Source organism: Lissotriton helveticus, chromosome 6 (assembly GCF_964261635.1).
Source record: "Lissotriton helveticus chromosome 6, aLisHel1.1, whole genome shotgun sequence".
Classification (NCBI taxonomy): domain Eukaryota; kingdom Metazoa; phylum Chordata; class Amphibia; order Caudata; family Salamandridae; genus Lissotriton; species Lissotriton helveticus.
The window spans coordinates 1,772,611,945-1,772,634,995 of NC_136067.1; the positions used below are offsets into that span (position 1 = coordinate 1,772,611,945).

The following is a 23,051-nucleotide window of genomic DNA, read 5'->3' on the forward strand; positions in this document are numbered from 1 at the left end:
TGAAGGATTGATTACTGATCATTCCTACCAGTCTAGGATTAGAAAACAAAAACTGCCCTGCTGTTCTATATTTCAGATACCAAATTGAGGGCTATGACCTTTTCAGGAGCATAAGCAGAAATTAAATCCATTGAGGTCTCAGAATAACAAGGTTTAACTAGATAAGCATATAGGGGAATCTGTCAGGGGTGTAACATAGGCCCCCACAACTCCTGCGGTGCGTGGGTGGGGGATCCCTAAGCTCCAGGGGCCCCCTCAGCACAGTAAACTGACCTAAGAACTGCTGATTAGGGCCGGAGGGGAGGAAGCCATCATTGTACCGTGGAGGAGGGCCCCCTCAAATTTCGTTACACCACTGGAATCTGTAGAAGGTAATGGTGGCTGCCTAGTCACCAACAATCCTCCTTACACTTCCCAGAAAAGGGGTGGGTCCAACCTCCTAGCGACCAATCTATAAACAATTAGAGGGTGAAAAGAAGAACAAAAACAGACTCTGTTACCACTTAACAGATGGGTGGTCCTAAAGATTGTGGTCAAAGGAAATGAACTCCTATAAAAGTTCCTTTCTCCAGGCAATACTTGGGTAGTAGTTGGACAGGGATGAGAAGTGCCTACCTGACCCTTATTCTTTCCTCAAGCAAATGGGGATTTTCCGGGCATGACTGGAGGGCATTGCAACGGTGGAACCCAGAAAAAGAGGGAATCATCTGGACAGACATGGGATGTGCTTATTTCGCCCTTCTTCTTTTGACAGGGTGTAAGGGAGAATATAGGGCATGCAACTGTCTTAGGGATATGTCAACATCATTCACTGAAACAATAACTGTTCTGGTAATTTCAGCACGTATTGATAGAACTGGGGTAGGACAGAATACTCTGTATGTTAGAGTAATAACAGCGGTATCAATAAACAGATCCATGCCTGCATATGAAGATGCGCCTATCCTTCCATCTTTCTTCAGGTAGCCACCTGGTAGGTCTTCCGATGTAGCTAAAAGTTTTGATAACTTATTGCTACACAAGCTTAAAAGCATTATGAAGAACAACCCTCAAGGCAAAGATGGGGGGTCTAGCGCTGATCCATCACAAGTCTCTAACTTGCTTGTCGATTCGAAGTACAAACTACAAAACGTTTGAGCAGATGACCATGTCATATTTGAACTACTCATGCATCATCATTTTAATATACCTTGTTACGGGGCACAACACTTTTCATGGAGGACATCGCAAAACTCAGACCCAAGCTCTCTTGTGAAAGATCATATGTGCAATTTTAGACTTTTTGATATTGATTGTAAATCCTAACTGATAGAGTTGGGGAATTGTTTTGTCTATGAGACATGCATTGCTGAGCTGTTTTCCTCTTTACCATCCAGATAGAGGTATAAAGGAATTTCTTGATGGCGAATGTAGGCCGCTACTACAATAATACTATCAGAGAAGATATTGTGCCAAAAAAGTAAAACTGTAAAGTGATAATGTTTGCACCTCTGATGATTCAAAGATACTGGCTAGGACCGGGCAGCATTGGTACCTGAAAGTAGGCTTCCTAGAAGTCGAGGACAATTAGGAATTTGCCTTGAGAACGCGCAGAATAAATATTCCTGAAGAACTATAGTAATCCTCATCAGCATCACTGTCTTTACAGACTCTTCAACAAACTTTGTTTTGTTCCTTTGACTCTATTGTGGCATTGCAAACCCAGCTACGACCACAATGGTTATGGGAAGTCTGTTTCCACTTGAAATATTAACACACGGGACGGCGGTATATGACTTGATCTTGAGAAAGGTACAAATTACACACCCAATGCAAAATTAATTATGCCAACTTCATAAGACCTAGAGGACAAATTGAAAAAGGGTATTTTCTATCCCTGACCTTCCACAGATTCTTTCTTATATGCCCCGGAAAATGAGTACGAGAACTTATTGGTTCTCAATGCATTCAACTCATGTATGTTATTTGCAGAGCCTACTAATGTTCTCTGGTACTCTCTAGTCTTTCTCCTGTTTGAAACCACCTTTTTTCACCCATGACGCAGTTTCAATGCATTGTGGGATCATGTGTCGTCCTCATAGCCAAAATGTAAACTTTTCACGTAAACAATCAGCAATTTTCTGAACACCACACTGGATAAAAGAGTAGTGCGTAGCATGTCATCTACATTTTAATAAAGGCTGGAAGACCTCATGTTAGATTTGACCTGTTAGAATAAAAAACAAAGATAGCGCATTCAACTAGAATGCTGCTGAACCTCATTTTACAGTCTTTTCTCAAGATTCACTAGTTTTGCATGCAGTGGCGTAGCTAGTCCCTTTGCGGCCCCGTGACGGCCGCAGGTAAGGGGGGGGAGGACGTCGCCCACAAAACACATGGTGTTCGGGGCGGACCACCGCTCCCGCCCTCCCTTGCTATGCCACTGTTTGCATGTAGTGTTAAGACACAACATTACATGAGTAGTTTGGCAGGCATGGATCAGACCGAGAGCATATTTCATGGACGGCAGCAGTGTGACTTACATGGAATGAGATATTCATCCTTTGAGAAGAAATACTGGAAGAATGCACAAAAATATACTCAGTTAAGATCCAAAAAGATTGGCTGAAACAGGTCAATATTCTATGGATACAATAGAAGGTAAATGTATCCCTGTTATTACCAATGTCCCTTATTGTGACTATTGTGCGTGGCATAGATTGATACTTAGGATTTGACCCACGTCTGTGTTTTGCTTTAGCTCCTATCAGTAGTTCCTCTAGTTTTTCTTCTATCAGTGTAGTCTGCTGTTCATCAGACAGCACTCATAATCCAGCACAGATTGTTAACTAGTGTTCACTATCTATCCCACTCCATGACCAGGTGCTGAACTGTGTGCTTCTACTGAGCAGCTAATGACTCTTGCCACAGGGTTAAGGGTGGTCTTCACAATCAATCCTTTCTGTCCATTACTCAGGAATCTATTAATTATCTTCTATTCTGTGCCAGTCAGTGCAACCAATCTCTGGCCTTCTTTCAGCAGATCCCATATATGCTGTATTTGGTAGATTCAAAATGGATGCACAGAGAGGGCTCTGAATAAACCAGTTTAATAATAGCCTTAATTTTGTGAGTTCATACTGCTCAGGAGAAACCCTGAATCGTGTTTTAAATATTTAGAATAAAATCAGCAAACCTTCAGGGTCCATGAAGGAGGCAACGTCTATCTCCTTAAGAAGTATTTGAATATTACTATGAAAGTTATGATTCTTTTAGATAATACAAATCTTCTTGCTCCTGACCTTCGAATTGTATGTAACAAACCAACCTTGAATTTCTTCTTAGAGATTAAATCTCAGATGCTTTGAAGTGAATGGTTCCTCTGATATCCAAAGCTGGCTTCTTGACATGTTTTATCACATTGAGTGCAAATTCAACATACCGTCTGTGGCAAGATATAACAAATTGAAACCCAGTAATTTATGTCCATTATTCACCAGCTGAATGAAAACCTTTTATCATATTGTGGCACCAGTTTTAGAGCAGGAGGTCTGTGGGTGCCTAATTGGCAGTATTTTGTACAGATATATATGCATAACCTGGGAGAAAGATCCCAGACAACTTACTAAGCATCTCTATATGACCTTGCAAACCAATGAATTAATCAATAAAATAATGCTTAAGACAGAAGAATATCCTGAAACTCCAAACCAAAAGTCTTAGTCAATGACTGTTTCTCTAGGAAACCACAACCAATTGCCGCTACTGCAATTTCATCATACAATGAATGGACATTGAAGAACAGAATCAAACTGGTTCTTCAAAACACTTTTTCGTTTTGAATTAATTTATTTATTTCAAACATTAAATCAAGTCATATTGTTTACACAAAACTTATTAGATTCATCATCCTAACTAACAATGAAAAGAAGGGATGGGGAGAGAGAAAAAGACCCTTATCAAAAGTTTGTACTTCTATCAAAAAATTAGCAATATCACTCACTATATACTTACACCGTTACTTTCGCTCTTTCAGACTCACTCATACATCTTCATTCATGCTCATATATACACATTTTTCACCAACACTTTCAAACACCTTAGGAAAAAGTAAAAGTAAGAGAAAGAAAAAACTAAACTAAAGAGGTAACTAGAATCACTTAATAAATACAATACAAAAAGTGTCAATCACTTGGCTCACTTGGAGCACACTTTTAGCGAAACAGTCACAAATTTCTACAGTAGGCCATCTAAACATACAAAGACATTACGGTATTTTTAAGAGGAATTTTCAAGATTGGCCTATCAAAAAGATATGTGGGCTTTTTTCCTTCGCCCTATGTGGATGGAAGTGTGTGATGGGTGGCAGGAGGGCAGAGTTTGGCTGAGGGAAAACTCTTCTGCACCTCAGGTCACGAAATTATTTGGTTCAGAGTTTGAGGACCAGATAATTCTGGACCTGGACACACTTAATATGTTAAACCCATAGCGTATTTATTTGTAACAACCTAAACTGCCATCCAGGTGGAAATAATATTGTCGCCACATTTGAAAACAGGAGAAAGAAGATCAAAAACAAGATAAATATGTGCATGATTTATTTTCATATTATTGTTGAGTTACGGGTCTCTTATGTGGGTTTTCATTATCTCTCTCCACGACACATTACCCCAAGTCTGCACTGAGCCCAGTAGCAGCCCGTGTTTGGGATGAGTGGTGTGGCATGCGAGAGGGGAGGAGGGAGCATAGGGGTACCGAAGGGGGGCAAAATTAAGAATAATAAAAATCTTACCTTAAGCTGGCTGCATCTCGCTCCTCTGCTTCAGACAGGCACAGGCTCCCAGAATGCTCTGCGGCCAATCCTGAAGCTGCTCTCATATGAGAACAGCTTCAGGATTTGCCTGAATGCCCTCGATTGGTGCTCCAGGACAGACTGGGAGTCTGTGCCTGCTTTCTCCAACCCCAGCAATGCAGCTGGGGTTAGAAAAAGGTTCAGTGCACATGATGGTTTGGCCGGCCGTCTCAGGGCGGCCAAACCATCATGCGCAGTGAAGGAAGTGAACTACCACTCCCCTCAGTGCTCTCACCCCCAGGCCCTGCCCCCAAAACTCGGCAGGAAAGGAGACATGAAACGACACGGGTGTCGTTTTTCCCCTTTCCTGCCGGTTTTTGGGGAGGGGGTGGCATTCCTCTGCCATAGCGGAGGATCCGCCGCTGACTGAGCCTCATTTTGAGAGTTTGACTCATTTTAGCCTCAAGAAATGAAGTGCTTTCCCCTGTTACCCTTCAGCGTAAACTTCCAGAGCATTGCATTTAAATGGAACTCTACGTTTGCACCAGCCATCAGTGGACACTAAATAGAACATTGGAAAGCTATGCAAAAATAATACTGCACAATAACAAACCCATGCATATTTCTCCCCGATTAGTCCATTTATTTGCCTGAAGGGGGGGCATGTGGTCAACACATCAACCTGTGTTGATGTGACATATTTAAAAATTATAATTTACCAGTGTTAAAACAAGCCCAAAAATTACATAGGTCAATAAGATTGAAACAAACCTGGGTTCCTATCAGCAGGAAAGGGATGTTGGGTGCATATTCCTTCAGTTCGGGGACCCATTCCTCCTTTACATTTTGGAACGAGGCGGGATTCACGACTGAGAAGCAGATAAGGAACACATCGGTCATAGGATATGACAAAGGCCTTAGACGATCATAGTCTTCCTGCAAAAGAGCATTATGTTATATACAACTCTGCACTGCCTAATGAACAAAACCAAGATTACTGTAAGTAACAGACAGCTACAACTGTTGTTCAATGGTAACGGCAACATTTCTGTGCACACACATTACACAAACTTTACTGCCATTTTAAGACAGCAGATATCAACATACACCATGACACAGAAAATGTAAATATATATCACAACAATGATGTGGTAGCCACACAGAAAATAAACCAAGACTTCACATTAAAGAATCTTAATCAAATACCAACCGAGAACAAACTCTTTAACTACTACGGTTTGCATCCAGTGGGTTCATAACATAGAACAATCGATAGAAACTAGAGGGGGTGTTTAAACTTCCTGCTTTTCTTCGCTTACAGTGTGACCAATAGAAGAATATGAGGTTTCAAATATATTGCGAGGGTACTCGTGATTGATGGCCACAAGCTCAAAAACCATTATGTGTAAGATTGCACGGCGTGTGATAAAATACCCGACTGCTGTTTTTTAGTCTTGGCTAGCTACATGCAAGATGTCAAAGACCTACTGTGTTTAATAAAAATACTATGAGTGAACTTTTGATCATTTCACTTCTTATCATTGGTTGACTTCCTTGTCAATCTCCTTTTCATGCCTTTTATTCGATGTCTTTCCTTCCTCCTCTTAGGTTTGCTCTATCCCTGGAACACTACTGTTTACACTGTTTGATTGGATAAGCTGTATTCTTTAACTGCTTACACTCGGGGAACTACTTTTTTCCTGCCGTGCTCCATTAGAGTGCATGCAGTCCTTGTTCTCTCTCACTTGTTTACTTGTTTCATTTTACATTTTTGCCCCTCAAGTGCTTTTGTCAAAGTGCAGTACCAAGTTACCTTTAAATCCCTATTATACACACCATTACCATTACTGGAAATTAGCCTTGTCCACACTTTAACAGCACTGTCTCGCTCATCTTTTCTCTCAGTGCTCCTCTGTCTGGCTCCTCCATTCTTCTTCCACTCCCCCTTCCCACTCCCTGTCCTGCTTTTAATTTTTTTTGTTTTAAGAGTCCAGCAGCAGCAAAGTGCTACTTGGTCACTCACTTTCTAGTTTTTGTGCTCTCAGACACTTTAATTTAGCGTTTTAGTTCACTTTTTAGAAATGGCCACCAGCTTGATAAATTAAAAAATCCAAAATTGCAACTGGTGCATTATATGTCACATACCCACCCATGTGCCACACACTGGCAGACATATGTGTTGGCTTTTCTTTATTACAAAACCCATTCCAAAAAGGCCATCCATGCATCTGCGTGCATGTACAGGTGTTGTGCTCTGGCGGCCATTTTGGAATTCAATTATGCCAATGCAAACAAGCACTGGAAAAGCCAAAACCTCAGGCATTCAAAGGAGAAAACTGCTGACTTTGCCAATTCTTGTTTCTTAAAATGTTTGTCACTGGGCACTAGCAGGAAGCACATATCCAACATTAGTAAGTAAAGTTCACAAAACAACGGTTCAGTCTTATGTTAGCATGGTATCTCATTATAACAGAGAAAGATCAAACATGACAATACCACCCATCCCCCCTCTCCCCCCATCTGTGGTTATAATGGATTCCCGCGCCTGGTTCTACTGCTACTCCACTTTAACCAGGCAGCCATGCACCATCTCCCTCTGCAAATGTAACTCTCCTTTATCCTAAGTAACCGCTCTAAACCGGATATATGCCCAGATATAGAGAAGATGAACCAATTTCAAACTGACATATCGGTTTCTCCCCTCAGCCATAATCTGGAAGCAGAAGCCTACCCAAGAGTATGCATCAACAATAATTCAACTGCTGTGATATTGTAGTGATTCACCCCCAGGCAAACTATTGTGCAACTGAAATCAATCACAATCAAACACAAGACATGCTTCTTTGTTAAACATTGCTCATTTAGTAATTGTACAATAACTGCTGGAACTATACTAACGCGAAGTCTTTAACACCAATGAAGTAAAACCCGAAACAGATCCCTGCCCAAATATGAACCACTTTGAACTAATAGTGGCTTGTAACATGACAGCTTGAAATTACACTATATGCAAACGTCGAGTATCCAATCCCTAACAACCAGCCATTTTGTTCAGTTTTACTTCTTCCTCATATAACATCTGAAAAATTAGTGGCAAACAAACGCCATCAGGTCACCAAGACAATTAATTGCCAGCCACTTACAAACGTGTCCTATTTGCTTCTTTCTTGCTCTTGTGTGAATGGTGGTTCGTGTAAGTGGTGGTAAGTGTCACTTAATTGTTGAAATGCTATATTTGAGTCTGCTGTGTGCGGTCACTCCGAGAACTGTATACATTTGCCACTGATCACTGTGATGGGCATCATGTCCAGGCTCACATAGACTCAGACACAGCAGAGAGGAGCCGCCGAGTTTGGAACGACGGAGGCTCTCGTTGGTGCCATGATGGGTCATGAAGGGCAGGTAATAAATAAAGTGGACTAGATGTCAGGCGTCATCGGGCGCCAATGGGGTGCGATTTGAAGGGCAGTCAGCCATTGCAGTATAGCCCCACTACATCACATCCACGGCATCAGGCGTCCCTACATCTCAGTAACTGCATCGGGTATCCCATTACCGTTAATATTTCACATCAGAAGTCACAGCATCGCAGGAGATATTACATCATCAGTAAGAATATGTAAATATTAAAATATATTTTATGCTACCTCCCTAACTTTTACAAATATGTTAGAAAAAATTAGAATTGGGGGATTTACCTTCCAATAAGACACAAACATGAAAAGTAGTAGGACTAAATATATAGAGAATACATGGAAGGTAGTCCAATTTTGTCATCTAGGGGTTCTGTTGATATCATAAATGTAACCAGAATCCTAAAATGAAAATATTGGATTATTGAGATATTTTTTAATATTTAATGTTTATTTTAAGGTAGTTATATTAAACAAGTTGTTTATCAAACAACTACATGTTTACTGGAAATAGAATGTGAAATATAAAATTATATAATTATACCGATTGTTTCTGGCCCAAACAAAACAAACCACTGAAAGTCACCATATATGGTTTATTTGTAAACCATACCGTGTGGCGCCCTCTTGCAGTGCTTACGACATCACACATGACATAATTGTTCACATCACAAGTAATATTAACATTGACATAACTGTCAGTTTTGTGTTGTGTGTTTCTTTTCCCTAAAATGTTGGCTCATGGTTTGGTTTTGGTTTTTTATCTCGTTATCTAGGGGTTCTTTTATACTCTGCTATTTACCTTTTTCTTTTATTACCTATTTCTTTAATATTTTTTCTTCATGGTTTTGAGCAAGTATTACGATGTTTTTTGTGTTTTCATATGAATCTTGTGAACTGTCCTATCATATTGTTTTCACTTTTTATTAGGGGAGTTAATATAATTTCACACTTTCTTGTGTACTTTGGATTTCGCTTTTGATGTTGTTGATCTACGTAGCCTGCAACATTTAGGGGACGATTAAGATCTTGTTCGGAAAGCATGGCGACCGAATCGGTTCCGGAATGCTTTCTAGACAACTCGGATTGGGTGAGTCCAACTGATCGATTTAGATGCATCTGGATACGATTTGGTGGGACTTCCATTGACTTCAATGGGGTACTGTGTTCTGAAGGAGAACACAGGCTCCAATTGATGAAAAGGGTGGCTGCGGAATCTCGTGCACCCATGGTGCCTGCCAAACTGTGCATGGTTGATAAGAGGGGACCATGAATGCCCCCATAAGCCCGATTCGGAGGGCCCGGTTGAAGGGGGGCCTGCTACGGGCCCCCAAATACAGATTCAGATAGCCTATTAATTCCGGGCAAACCGAATCGGAACAGCTGTGCAAATTGTACATCGTAATCACTTGCTCAGACACAGAGTCCATAGAGCTGTACGATTCGGCTCCGAAAGGCAGGACCTGTCTGAATGCCTTTCGGAACCGATTCGAACAGCCCTTGCGGTTTCCGGGCATCATAATGGGTCGTTCAGGACGGGGTACGATTTTGACCGTGCACAGTGATGGTTTGATGCATGTCTGCCCTGTGTTAAAGCTCTGTGCCCAACCCGATTTTGGCAGCCAACTTCCAATGCACACTCCTTTGGCAATGCACAGTGAGGAGTGGCAGTAGGCCCTTGCCTCTAACCAGGCCCTGAACTCAACACCTGCTGTGCACAGTCTTAGCCTTAGGCCGTACGCATCGGGGGTGGACTCAAGGCCTGTTGCAGCCAGACCTTGGATCCAACCTCATCTGTGTCAATCTATCTCGTTTATTTGTGCCCTTATTTTCTGTGTTGCAGTGTGATCATCAATTATGTCAGTAGTGATAAAAAATGAGCTCATTGGCGACATCACATATGTTATGTCGTCAATGATCTGTTGTGTGATGTCACATGTAGTACAAGGGGTGACTTTGCAAACCCCGAAAGGGACAGACTCCTACATTTAACACCCAAAGTTCTGCACTCAGTTCAAGGGCAATAATTGCCATTTCGTATGTGTGGAGTTCGGGGTTCAAAATAAAGTTTGTCCCTCAAATCCTTTTAACTCTGCATTTGTACTACCTACCCCTGCCAGAGAGCCGCGGGCCAATTGGCTGACTCGGCTCCAGGTGGAGTACGAGGCGGGGAAATGGGTGAACCTTCTGGAAACTCTCAGCTGCGGAGCTCAGGAGGCCAGAATGAAGTTCTGCCTCTTTAAGAAATTGCATGATTGGCACTGGACATTGGCGAAGCTTAGGGCGGTGGGGCTACTGCCCCACTCTAATTGTTGGCGCTGTGATGACATGCTGTGATGTGGTGCATATTCTGTGTGATTGTCCTACGGTTCTCCCCTTCTGAAGGGCTGTTGGCTTCACATTCTCAGAGACGTTAGCGATCTCTGTGCTCCTCACACACATCCTGATCCTGCTTCATGACTCCACAGACTTCCCTGCACTGTCGGCTGCTTCGTATTATCCTCGAGACCGGTAAAAGCTGTGTTCTCTGGCACTCCCCACTCCCATCCATGCATGAGGAATGGCTTACGGAAATGTACAAGACGGGCTAGTATGAGCTGCTCATTTACAACCTGCAAGACAAGGCAGAGACCTTCCTTCACACCTGCATGCCCTACTTGCAAGGCGACGGCTGCTGATCACGGTTTGGCATACAGGCAGAGAACCTGGGTTTCTATAGACTCTGAGCTTCAGTTCTGGCTCCGCTGGCTACTCTACGTGCTGCAATTGCTTCTGGACCTCTCCTCCTTTGTTGTGCCCCCTCTTCCAGAGGCTCCAAAGCCCATTGTGCGTCCCTTTCCCTCTTGTCCCTCTTTCCCGTCCTTCCCTTTGTCCCCTTCCCCTTGTCCCCTTCCCCCTCCTCTCGCTTGCCTCTTGCTCTCTAGCATCCCTGCACACCCCCATCCCGGGGCGGAGTCTCCCCCACTATTCCCCCTTTTTTTCCCCTTGTAGCAGTTTATAGCCTGGCCTGACCGAATGGCGCTAGGACCCCTGTTCCTGTGTTGATGATTGTGTGTTGTGCCCGGATTGCAAACCGTGTGCTTCCATGTATTCACTGATTCTTGCAGGCCACCGTTGTATGGTGCCACTGCTGTTTTGGTGCCACTCTGTACAATAAATAAAGAAATGCAACATAAAAAACCGAAAAAAAGTATGTGAACTACTCGTGCCCTAGGGTAACTATAACTCGCGCCCTCGCCATGCACTGCTAATTACCTCACATATTAGGTCACTCATAACATCTTCTGTGGCATCATTGGTAATATCACCGCACCATCTGTAAAATTATTGATGAGCAAACTGGTCATTGTAGGGGTGTTAATTATAGTTACCTTAGGGCACGAGTTATAGTTACTTGAGATAACTAACTGTATAACTGATGAATTTCTATGATTTTGTGTGTGTACAGTCTGAACCCACCTATATTGTCCCTGTAACCTTTGTTTTTGTCCAGTGAATTTATATATATATATTTTTTTTCACCGAAAACACACAGTCAAAATGTAAGTTCCGCCTGGGTGGAATTTATATTACACCGGAGTCATTTTTGGTAACTCCGTATTACTGTTTGACGCAGAATTACAGAAAATTCCTCGATTACTCCTGATTGCTTAATTTAGGGGAAAACATCCTACTTTAAGAGCACATTTAGGGAGCACTCGCTAATCTTGTTCTGCAGAATTTTGCTCCATTTCTTAGCACGAAAATGAATCTTGGCTCTATTTTGGGTGCAAGGGTGCATTTTGCACATTTGCACTCAGAAAATAGCTGTAAATGGCAGAAGTTAGGGAAAACCCACCCTCAAGACCACATTTAGCGAACACGAGCAGCTGCTCGCTAACTGTGTTCTGCTGCATTTAGCTCTATTTCTTAGTGTAAACTGTATCCTCTGGCATTTTTGAGCTGTGAAATAGTGGTAAACACAGAATTACTCCTCTCACGTAATTTAGTTTAGTCTCGGGTAATTCTTAGGTAATTTTGAGTGATTACGGTACAGGGAATCATGTGAGCTAAGCCCTCTCCTATTTATGATCCAGGCTCAAATGAGGAAAACCACTTTGCATGTTATGTTTGCTATGCACACACTAACTCTCACTACCCACAATGTTGTTCTATAGAACGCACTTCCTCTACCATTGGGCAACTGGAAGCAGGCAGTCAGGCTCCCACCCCTAAGCCAATCACAACGCTCCAATGGAGCATTTTGATTTGTCTGAGCGCCGTGACACGGCACTCAGCCTGGGGCTGGAGGGGTAGGCATGTGTTCCATGCAGGCTGTAATGCAGCCTGCATGGAGAACAGGGGAGCGCACATGACTGTTTGGGGTGGCCCGAGGGCTGACCAAACAGTCATTGCACAGAGGAGTGTTCTACCACTCCTTCCCTTCAGCTCTGCCCCGACCCCTCACACACTGTTGCAGCAGGAGGACAAAATAAAGTGCTAATAACATTCTGTTATTATCATTTTATTTTTTCCTTTCTTCGCCGCTCCAGTGGGGTGACGCTCCTCTGCCTTAGCGGATTAGCCGCCACTGGTGCGAAAGTTGCAAATCATAACGAATTTGAAAAATACTCATAAAATGCAGAATCCATCACGTAAAATAGTGGCTTGCTGGATCCCAATCCATTTTTGATTCACAAATCACCTGCTACAGCAAACATCTAGTATGAAAAAATACAAGCAAGTAACATGGTCCTATATTGCCATATCAGGGTTCGTGTGACATTTACAAGCAAACAGTACTTTAACTTGATGTTTTACATTCTCAATAGAACCCCTCCATGTAAAGAATAAATAATAAAGCCTATCTATACTAGATGGCTCAAATACATAATAAATAAAATATTGGCCAGATGAGGGACGCAATCATTCGGATGTCATTAAATCCTTATTCTGCTAAGTTTGAAAAATGACTATTTTCTGTGTATTTTGTCATGCTAGGGGTGTGGGTATATAAAAATAATCTGTTTCTTCTTTTCTGAAGTAATAATGAGCGGAGGAATTGCAGTGTCACACAGTTGCAGCGAAAAGCTTTGTGGAAATAAGTATCACTTGCTATGGGAAGTATCTGCAGGGGACAAAAAGTAATATTTGATGAATATGAAAATCCAAACCATTTTGTAGGTGTGATTGCTTTTCAAAGCAGAATCTATTTCTTTTGTCCCTGCACGAAATTACTTTGTTGGCTCCAAGCTTCTGAAAGAAAATCGTTTAACAGGAGTATGAAAGTTGCCTCAGCAACTAGGGGCAGAATGGCAGCGATATTCTCCGGGTCAGGGAGATGCTCCATCCCAAAATCTAGTCCAAGCTGCTTTCAGAGAGATGCTGCATCACAAAACCTAGTCCTGGCTGCTTTCAGGGAGATGCTGCATCACAAAATATAGGCCTGGCGGCTTTCAGATAGATGCTACATCCCAAAACCTAGTCCTGGCTGCTTTCAGGGAGATGCTGCTTCCCAAAATCTAGTCCTGGCTGCTTTCAGGGAGATGCTGCTTACCAAAATCTAGCCCTAGCTGCTTTCAGGGAGATGCTGCCTCCCAAAATCTAGTCCTAGCTGCTTTCAGGGAGATGCTGCCTCCCAAAATCTAGCCCTAGCTGCTTTCAGGGAGATGCTGCCTCCCAAAACCTAGTCCTGGCTGCTTTCAGGGAGATGCTGCTTCCCAAAATCTAGTCCTGGCTGCTTTCAGGGAGATGCTGCTTACCAAAATCTAGCCCTAGCTGCTTTCAGGGAGATGCTGCCTCCCAAAATCTAGTCCTAGCTGCTTTCAGGGAGATGCTGCCTCCCAAAATCTAGCCCTAGCTGCTTTCAGGGAGATGCTGCCTCCCAAAATCTAGTCCTAGCTGCTTTCAGGGGGATGCTGCATCCCAAAATCTAGTCCTGGCTGCTTCACAGGTGTCTGCAGAGTGCCCGACTGGCTTTGTGCAAAGGCCAGGACACTGATAAAATGAAAGTTTTACACCCAAAGAATATGAATAAATAACTCTTACCTGTAAAACAATTCCCCATTTGCTATGACCTTCCCACAGCTTCTCCAATGACCCCTGATTTACAGTACCACAAGAAAAGCACACCAAATGAAGCAATGTTTTATTACCTCCTCTGACACTTTCTCGGACCATTACTTATTAAATGAGGTGCCCAAACTCCTATCCAGGCACCACATGACCCAACATAACCACAATACAACTGTAAAACCACCTACCCTCCAGCTTACCCCTACATTACTTCCTCCCCTTACCTGGGCAATAAATCGGAAAATAACCCACACCATTTCTGTTTCATTTGCCTGCTCACTGAAATATATATTATATCACAGCCTGGCGGGTTTAAGCTTGCAGTTCCAGCGCTTGGAGGCCTGCAAGACTTTCAGGTAGGAATTTGAGGTTGCTTGGCATCCTGGATAAAGTCTAGGGCATCCTCCTGGACACCCTGGAAGACATGGTGATACGCTGGGCATGCAGCTGGTGGTCATGTAGAGGCTTTTAATTATATAACTTTTTTTGATAAACAGGAGGATGGGGAGGCGTGGCCTCCTCTTGTTTCTTTTTGGACGAAAGTAAAAACTAAGTGGGTTGAGTTTAAGTAAGACAAAGTCTGGTCCTTTGGCTTTCTTACAATTTTATAGCATCTTTTCTATTGCCCATTTTCCGATCGTGCGGGCGGAGAGTACCGCAAACTGCTACGGAAGCTTTTCCTAATTGTGGTGAATTTCAATTGCGAATCACTGCGATTTCTTGGACGTGTTCCTTTGGACGCAGTCTATTTAGAAATCATCCTTTTACAGCAAAAAAAATAATTCCTATTTTAATTTATTGAATTGTTGAGCCATAGAATTTTGGCAAGGCTCTATCTTTCGGTTGAATCATTGGAAACTTTTGATGTGATTAATTCACTCTTCATCAAGTTTTTCTGATGGTTGATTTCAAAACATGTATCTTGTGCCCTGATGATGACCTTGTAAGTGATAAGGTCGAAAAAACCGCCAACGTTCCCTTTGGCACCTAAAGAGGACGCGGTCACAGCATTACTGATGTTGTGATATATTAGACATTTTTGTATTATTCCTCTGCCATTGTGTTTGTTTGTATACAGTGTAATTTGTGCTTTTGTATGTTTATTATGTGTAACTCCATGAGCACCATTTTATATGTCTATTATTCCTGATGCTTCTTGTATTCTATAATAAGTTATTCTAATAACACAAAGTTATTTTCAAGAAAGTGTTGTCTGTGGGTACCTTTTATTTGCACTTTATGTGGTTAAAATTAATTACTGTGTACATTTTTCTCTGAACCACTGTAGCTACTATAGTATATAATTTTCCGATTTATGACATCAATGATGTCATAAATGATGTCATGAGTTAAGTAATATGTGAGGTCATAAGTGGTGCTTGGAGGGGGAGCAAGTTAGTTCGCTTTGCTAACTATAACTTGTGAATTTCTGTACTTTTTTTTGTTCATAAAGTAAATGTAAATTCACTTAACCACAAAGTTATGTTAACCTTTGGTTTTTACAGTGAATTTCTAAGGTTTTTTTTTTAAACAAAAACAGATCTTTTTATTAGACCCATCTAGAAAGCTACTTTAACCATTTTTTTCAGTGAATTTCTAGTTTTTTTTCTACCTTAAGTACTGGGACGAGGAATGTAAAATCGGACTAATGAAGATTACAGCGGGTACAAAAAAAGCATTGTTACTTGCTTAGTACACTTTCACGCACGAACGAACCCAGCTGGACTTTATTTCATAAATCAGATTAGCTGACAGGAAGTGGCCCAGTGTGCAGACACGTGGTGAACGCAGCACTGAGATCGCTGCAAAGTAAAATTACTAACTGCAACCCTATCTTTCTGATCTCCGAATTCGTGACCATCTGTTGCCTTCGTGGCTTGGAGCCGCTCAGCTGAAGCAATCGCGAGGCGGGCTCTCAATCATAACCGTCTGTTTTTAGACCGTTAATGAACATGGAAGAGAGGCTGGGCACCCTCAGCCGCCGAGGACTCGAAAACGCCTAGGCTGCTGGTCTCCGCCGGCTTTAGAACACCTCGACATAAAGTAACAGGTCAGGACTACTTCCATGGCGTACTCACAACACGGTGTATTCAAGCATTGACAGACTAAACTGCGCACACACAAGGGGAACCTATAGGAACGTTCCAGAGCAACACCTCGTCGTGTATTTACCACCAACTCACTGCTGCAAGTGTTTTTCGCCATGCTACGCCATTGTTTGACATATGCGACAGGTGGCTTTTAGATTTAGGTAACATTTGATGCTCGAGCTAACTTGATAACTGTGGGTAGAGATGAGTAACGTAAGGCAACCCCCCCCCCCACCTCAGCAGAATGTGGAGTGAGGCCTTGACACTTCTATTCCTCAGATATTATTAGGCCTTGGGCTGATTTGGGGGCGGGAGCGGTCTGTTGCCACCTCCGCAGGGGCACACATTAAACCCCTACTGCGGTACCATAACTCATGCTATCTCCTACCACTGTTACCTGCCATCTCGGAGCGTAACCCTAAGTGTGCTATGCAGTTAACATTTTACATTTATTTTTTTTCTGAAAAGTTTTCTTTTTAATGCTATTATTTTTCATACACGTATTCATAATGTGATACATGATTGTAAAGTTATCACGTTGTAAATAATGGCACTGTGCTGTGTTGGTAAGTAAAGAACTTTATTCTACGGTTACAGGCTACAGAGGAGCGCCGGCCGGCGCTTCCGATCACTCTACGCTCTTCGCGCGCTCTGCCTAGGCTGCGCGCGCAGCTTCTCACATGGCCGTCGCACGTCACGCCTACGTGACGTGCAACAACTAGACTGCGTATGCTACAATGATATTTCTTTGAGGATTCAGTTGAACTTCCTGTAGTTTTGATGCAAGATCTTATGAAACAATGGAGATATTGCTTCCTGTTTTCTGCCCACACTGGAAGCTGTATCAGGTCCATACAATATCTACGTAAAGCGTATTAAAAGTGACAGTGATGGGAGTATATAGTATATGACTTGAAAATATTACTTTGATACACTTGTGAAAGTTCTTATATATTGGGTCTTCGGACCAGATAATATCGGCTTGCAAGAGCTGAGTGATGTGCTTTTCCCCATTCTCTTTGTTAATCTGTAAACAAAACAAAGTAGAGGTGCTAACATATTATTTCACCAGACTAACTTTTAGCTAGTGAATCCAGTGCTGGTTGTTGAAGGGAAAGCACAACTCACGTACATCACAACATGCTCATCATCCTGTTAGAAGCTTGGGTCAAACTTTACAATGGTTTTGCCCCTTCTCTGTTACCCATTGAAAGACTGCGCTCCCTTTAGTCACCATGGCTGGACAGAAACCAAGCCCGCCACGAACAGCACAATTGGTGTTTAAGAATATGGTGGGTCTAAAAGGGGCTACATGTGGCATTTACAGCTGCTCGGAGACTCTCAAGAAACCTGGGCCCGGGGTTGCACCTCATGTACTGCTTGTCAAAACATGCCCTGAGTGTGCACACAATGACTAATTTCTTCGTAATATGTGCATACGTACATCTAAGTGCATGGCCATTTAATGTGCTACGCGCATGAGACTGCGCTCCGGGCATGGCAGGAATAGGTTTCTACTTTGAGAACTGAGGGCTGCTGTAAGTACATATGAGTTTTGGCAGGGTCTCTTTCATGGCTAAGAATACACACATGGCTCCCTGTTATTATGGTTGTGGTTCCTTTGAACAACTATTTTTATAACCCACCTTTCTACACTCACTCCTACCTTACCACTCAAATGTAACTCGGTGAAATGAAGTGTAAGCTTCTTTAAACCTTTACATTTCAGGTTGAAGGGCTTCGAAAATTTCAGAAAGCAGCATATGCTATTCTTTTCTTACAACTGCTGAATATCATTACTTTCAAACATCCCCTTTCGGGGATAAGGTCTCCTGTCAAAATTGATTTCTGATTTTAAACATTTTGAGGCTGTGATATAAATCACCACATATATTACTGTAAGATCCCTATATATGGAGGCCATTTCGATAAGGTCTGTAGGCCTTTTTTAGTCTGGCCTAATACCTCTCGCTGCCTGCTAGTTCACTTGTAAACCAAACAGAGAGTAGCCTTTGCGTCAGTCCTTTCAGATATTTGCTCGTTTGGGTCATCCTCCTTCTGCTATCATTTCACGAAAGTATCAGTCGCATGTTGCACCAGTCAGATGGAGTATTTGTGTCTCCCAGTCATGCTGTTTGCTATTAGTTGTGGTATTCTGCCTCCTAGGGAGTGCTCCATTGCAATCCGTGAGTTGCATTGATTTCTGGAGCAGCAGCATCTGGCAGGGATTTCTTTGCACACCCAAAATAAACTCTCAACAAAATGTTTGGGAATCACCCATTCTATTGCTTTGTAAAGCTACAGTAGGATTGGTTTCCTATGCTGGTGAATGATTCGACCTGCCAAAGAAATGAAGCTACAGGCTTTGGTGCATGGGAGCCTAGATCAGAGTTCATGAAACAGAAATCGTTCACACTCAGCTTTCAGCCACCAACCTTTCCAGCTGTTTATGGAGGATGTATGACGTTACAACGCATGCTTTTACCACGCATGCTGTTACAACGCAAGTATTTCAACGCAAACCTTTACAACGCATAGTGCTTTGGGGTGCTGGATAGTGAATAGTTTAATTTACTATTCCAACTCCAGTCCCCATGGACACTAGGGAAGGTGTTGGATAGTAAATTAAATCTATTCCCTATCCTAGAGCGCCCCCCAGCGCAATGCGTTGTAATGGTTTTCGTTGTAAAACCTGCGTTGTAAAAGCACTGCGTTGTAAAAGTTTCGTTGTAAAGGATGTTTGACGTTTATGGAGGAACAATCCAGCTCAACCTGACAAAGAAGCATGCGCCGCCAGAAAGGCGTTTAAACATTGTCTGTGACACATGCACCCAGTGGGGCAAAAATGGGAGAACTAAGACGGGTCTGTCATCAGCATTCAGAAGAAACATCTTCCGAAGAGGTACAACTCTGCCTTTAAAGGCGATCAGGAAAAACACCCTAGCAAAGCATACTTCTCCACAGCATTATAAACAATCTACTTGCTGCAACTGTTTGCATTTTCTGAATTTGCCTTATACTTTTTGAACTTCTGTATACTTAAAATAGTTAAAAGAGCTCCGAAGTGACTGAAAGGGGTATGGTAATGTACAAAGGTTGGCATATGTAACATCTGGAGGATGTACCACAATGCTTTGCTGCAGGAGCTACATTTTGCTTATGCTCCACATAATCTCTTATGCGTTAATCGTAAACACTTCCTGTCCTCTACGTAGCCCTTTATTCTACACATCTATCCTAGAGCATAGAGCAAGCAGCTAGTTTCCCATAAGTATGTCAGACATAAGACACACAAAGCAACAATGATTACAACACTCTATTCATCCTATTCTGTTGTTACTGGGGAGACTTTTCTGCTGCTCAGTAAGATTCTGTCCAATCTGCCAGTGCCAGATCCCGAGTTCTGGTGGCTGGCCGCTATAATGCATGACTTTGCATTTTAGTGCGGTGATACGGATCACCACACTAAAATGCGTTAATTAAACGGCTGATGCGTGGCACTTGGCAGGGCTGACGTTTCTTTTTTTATCTCCCTCATCTATAGTGCACGGGATGCAGGGTTTACAAGCATGTTTCAACGTTTCATCTAATAATGTTTCTACATTCTGGATAATTTGAGAATATTAACATGATATTTGATAATTTCGAAGTGATTTATTCTGTCACTGGTGGCAAAAGGACTCCTTTACAAGAATCACAGGCCAGAAGTGAGCTCATATAGGAATACACGTGCCATTCACACCATATTTTAGTCAATTACTAGATGGTGAAGTGGCAGTAACTCTGGGACGTGGTCAATACAAAGGAATGAAAGCATAATAACACTTCCCACATACACAAACTGGGTAATCCCAGTATGCATAGCTGCCAAGAAACCAGTGCCTTGTGTGTCACCTGTCAGCAGGCCTATCTTTTTACGCAATAACAATTTGCCTGCTGGGGTTTATATCCCATATATTCAAGGGTACAGACAGTACGTTAAGACAAGTACCAAAATGCAACATAATGTTTGCCAAAAAATCAGACTCCCTAATTGACAATTGGTCCACTTGGTAGCAGTGACAATACACACAACAGTATCTCTACTTCCATGGAGGCATGTGAAGAGAGAAGAAAAATTGCATGGAGCAACAGGAAAAAAAATCAGGTTTTCGGTGTTTAAGAGAGCAGGGAAACAAATAAAGCTAGTGAAAATCAAAGGTTAATAGTTCCCCAAGCAACCCTATTGAGGGTGCAGTGACAAAGCTCATGTTTTAATATATTGCGGATGGGTAAGGTACAAATGGTGTGCAGGTGTTGTTCATTGAACATTAGGAAAAAACCCAAAACATTGAAAAAGGCAACTTAACAAGCATTGGCAAATCCAGTAGCTCTTGCTTATGCAAGAGCTATTGGCATAGCCAATGTGTTTTATCCATGTTGTACACCAGCGTGTCTGCTGTTCAGCATTTCTAAAGGTTAGTGACACAGAGGAGAGTGTAGTAGAATGTTGTAGAGTGGAGTGACAGAGCATCATGTATTGGAGTCGCATAGAGTGGCATACAGGGGAGTGGCATAGAGTAGAGTGGACTGGTGTAGAGCGCATTTGCATAGAGTGTTGCAGAGGATAGTGGCATAGAGTAAAGTGGAATAGAGTGGAACAGCATAGAATCCAGCGACATACATGCAGTGTCTTAGAAGGTAGTGGCATGGATTAGAGTGTTGCGTAGTAGAGTGCAGTGGTGTATAGTGCAGAGTAGAGTGGAATAGAGCGCAGTGGTGTAAAGTACAGTGGCACAGAGAGTTCTGTAGAGTGGCATAGAGGGGTGCAGGGTAGAATATAGTGTCGTAGAGTGCAGTGGGATAGAGTGCAGTGGTGTAGACTGGAGTGCTTTAGAGTGCAGTGGGGTAGAGTGGAGTGATGCATAGTAGAGTGCTGAAGAGTGCAGTTTTGCAGAGTAGGGCGTCGCACAGTGTTGTTGAGTGCAGTGGTTTAGAGTGGCATAGAGTAGAGTGTTGAAGAGTACAGTGGTGTAGAGTAGAGTGCAGTGACATAGAATGCTGTTGTGTAGAGTGCATTGGCGTACCATGCAGTGACTTCGGGTAGAGTGGCATAGAATGTAGTGACACGGAGTGCAGGGGAGCAGAGTGGAGCAAAGTGGCATAGAGTAGATTATTTCTGAGTAGAGTGGAGTGGTGTACGGTAGAGTGCTGTTGCATAGATTAGTGCAGAGTAGAGTGGTATAGAGTGGTGCAGAGTAGAATATAGTGCGGTAGAGTGCAGTGTGATAGAGTGCAGTGGCATAGACTGTGGTGCTGCAGAGTGCAGTGGCATAGAGTGGAGTGATGCAAAGTAGAGTGGCGCAGAGTGCACTGTTGCAGGGAAGAGTGCTGTAGAGTGCAGTGGCGTGGAGTGGCATAGAGAAGAGTGGGCTGGTGTATAGTGCAGAGTTTTGCAGAGTATAGTGACAGAGTGCCTCAGCATAGAATTCAGCGTAGTACAATGCATGGTTGTAGAATCTATTGGCATAGATAAGAGTGGTGCATAGTAGAGTGCAGTGGTTCAGAGTGGAGTGGTGCAGAGTACAGTGGCATTAAGAGTAGTGGTTCAGAGTACAGTGGCACAGATTGCAGTGGTGTAGAGTAGAGTGGCGTAGAGTGCAGTAGTTTAAAGTGGTGAAGAGTGTAGTGGAGTAAACTGTAGATATGCAGAGTGCAGTGACATACAGTGTAGAGATGCAGAGTAGAGTGGTGTAGAGTGCATTGGCATAGAGGGCAGCAGTGCAGAGTAGAATGGTGTAGAGTTCAGTGGCAAAGAGTACAGTGTTGCAGAGTAGAGTGTGAGTGTTGTAGAGACAAGTGGTTTAGAGTGGCAAAAAGTAGAGGGCGTAGAGTAGAGTGCAGTGACTTAGAAGTGCAGTCGAGTAGAGTGCATTGGCATAGAGTACAGTGGTTTAGAGTAGAATGGTGTAGAATGCAGTGGAGTGGCGCAGAGTGGAGGAGAGTGGCGTAGAGTAGATTATTTCTGAGTGGGGTGGTGTAGGGTAGGGTAGGGTGTATTGGCGTAGAGTAGATTGGCGTAGATCAGTGGCATAGACTGCAGTGGTGCAGAGTAGATTAGAGTGATGTACAATGGATTTGCATAGAGTGTAGGGGTGTAGAGTTGAGTGTTTCAGGGTAAAGTGTATTAGCGTTCAGCGTATTGACTTAAAGTGCTGTGACGTAGAGTGCAGTGCTGCACAGTGGAGTAGAGGGCAGTTGTGAAGATTAAATTGGAGTGGCCTAGACTGTTGTGGTGTCGAGGGCAGTGGCGAAGAGTGCGGTAGTACAGAGTAGAGTGGCATAGAGTGTATTGGCATGGAGTAGAGTGGTACAGAGTAGAGTGAACTGGCGTAGACTGCTGTGCTGTTGAGTGGTGCAGAGTGGAGTAGAGTGCAGAGAAGTGGTGTGCAGTGGAGTGCTGTAGAGTAGAGTTAAGTGGCATGGAGAGGATTATGCATCATTGTGTGGTCGTGCACTGCCATTGCAGACAACAGATTTTCAATTGAAATGACCATTTCATTTTCACAGACATACAGTTTTACTAACAAAGTTGTACACCACACAAATGATTAAGTGTGGAAATGGCATCACCTATTTTAAGGATTTATTTGATCATGTTCAAGTATTTGTTTTCACAACACTTAGGAATTAACAAAAATGTGCTTCATTTGTGTTCCTAAATCTGATCTATTATGAAATATG

At 42.7% G+C, this 23,051-nt stretch overlaps 1 protein-coding gene across 1 annotated transcript in view; it reads right to left on the reverse strand.

Annotated features, from left to right (window-relative positions):
• Positions 1–23,051, reverse strand: part of RHOQ (ras homolog family member Q) — a 203,515-nt gene that overhangs the window by 66,188 nt on the left and 114,276 nt on the right. Inside the window, exon 3 of the mRNA XM_078649667.1 lies at positions 5,543–5,707. Within this exon, the coding sequence (XP_078505793.1) occupies positions 5,543–5,707 (165 nt within the window). The remainder of the gene's footprint in view (positions 1–5,542; positions 5,708–23,051) is intronic.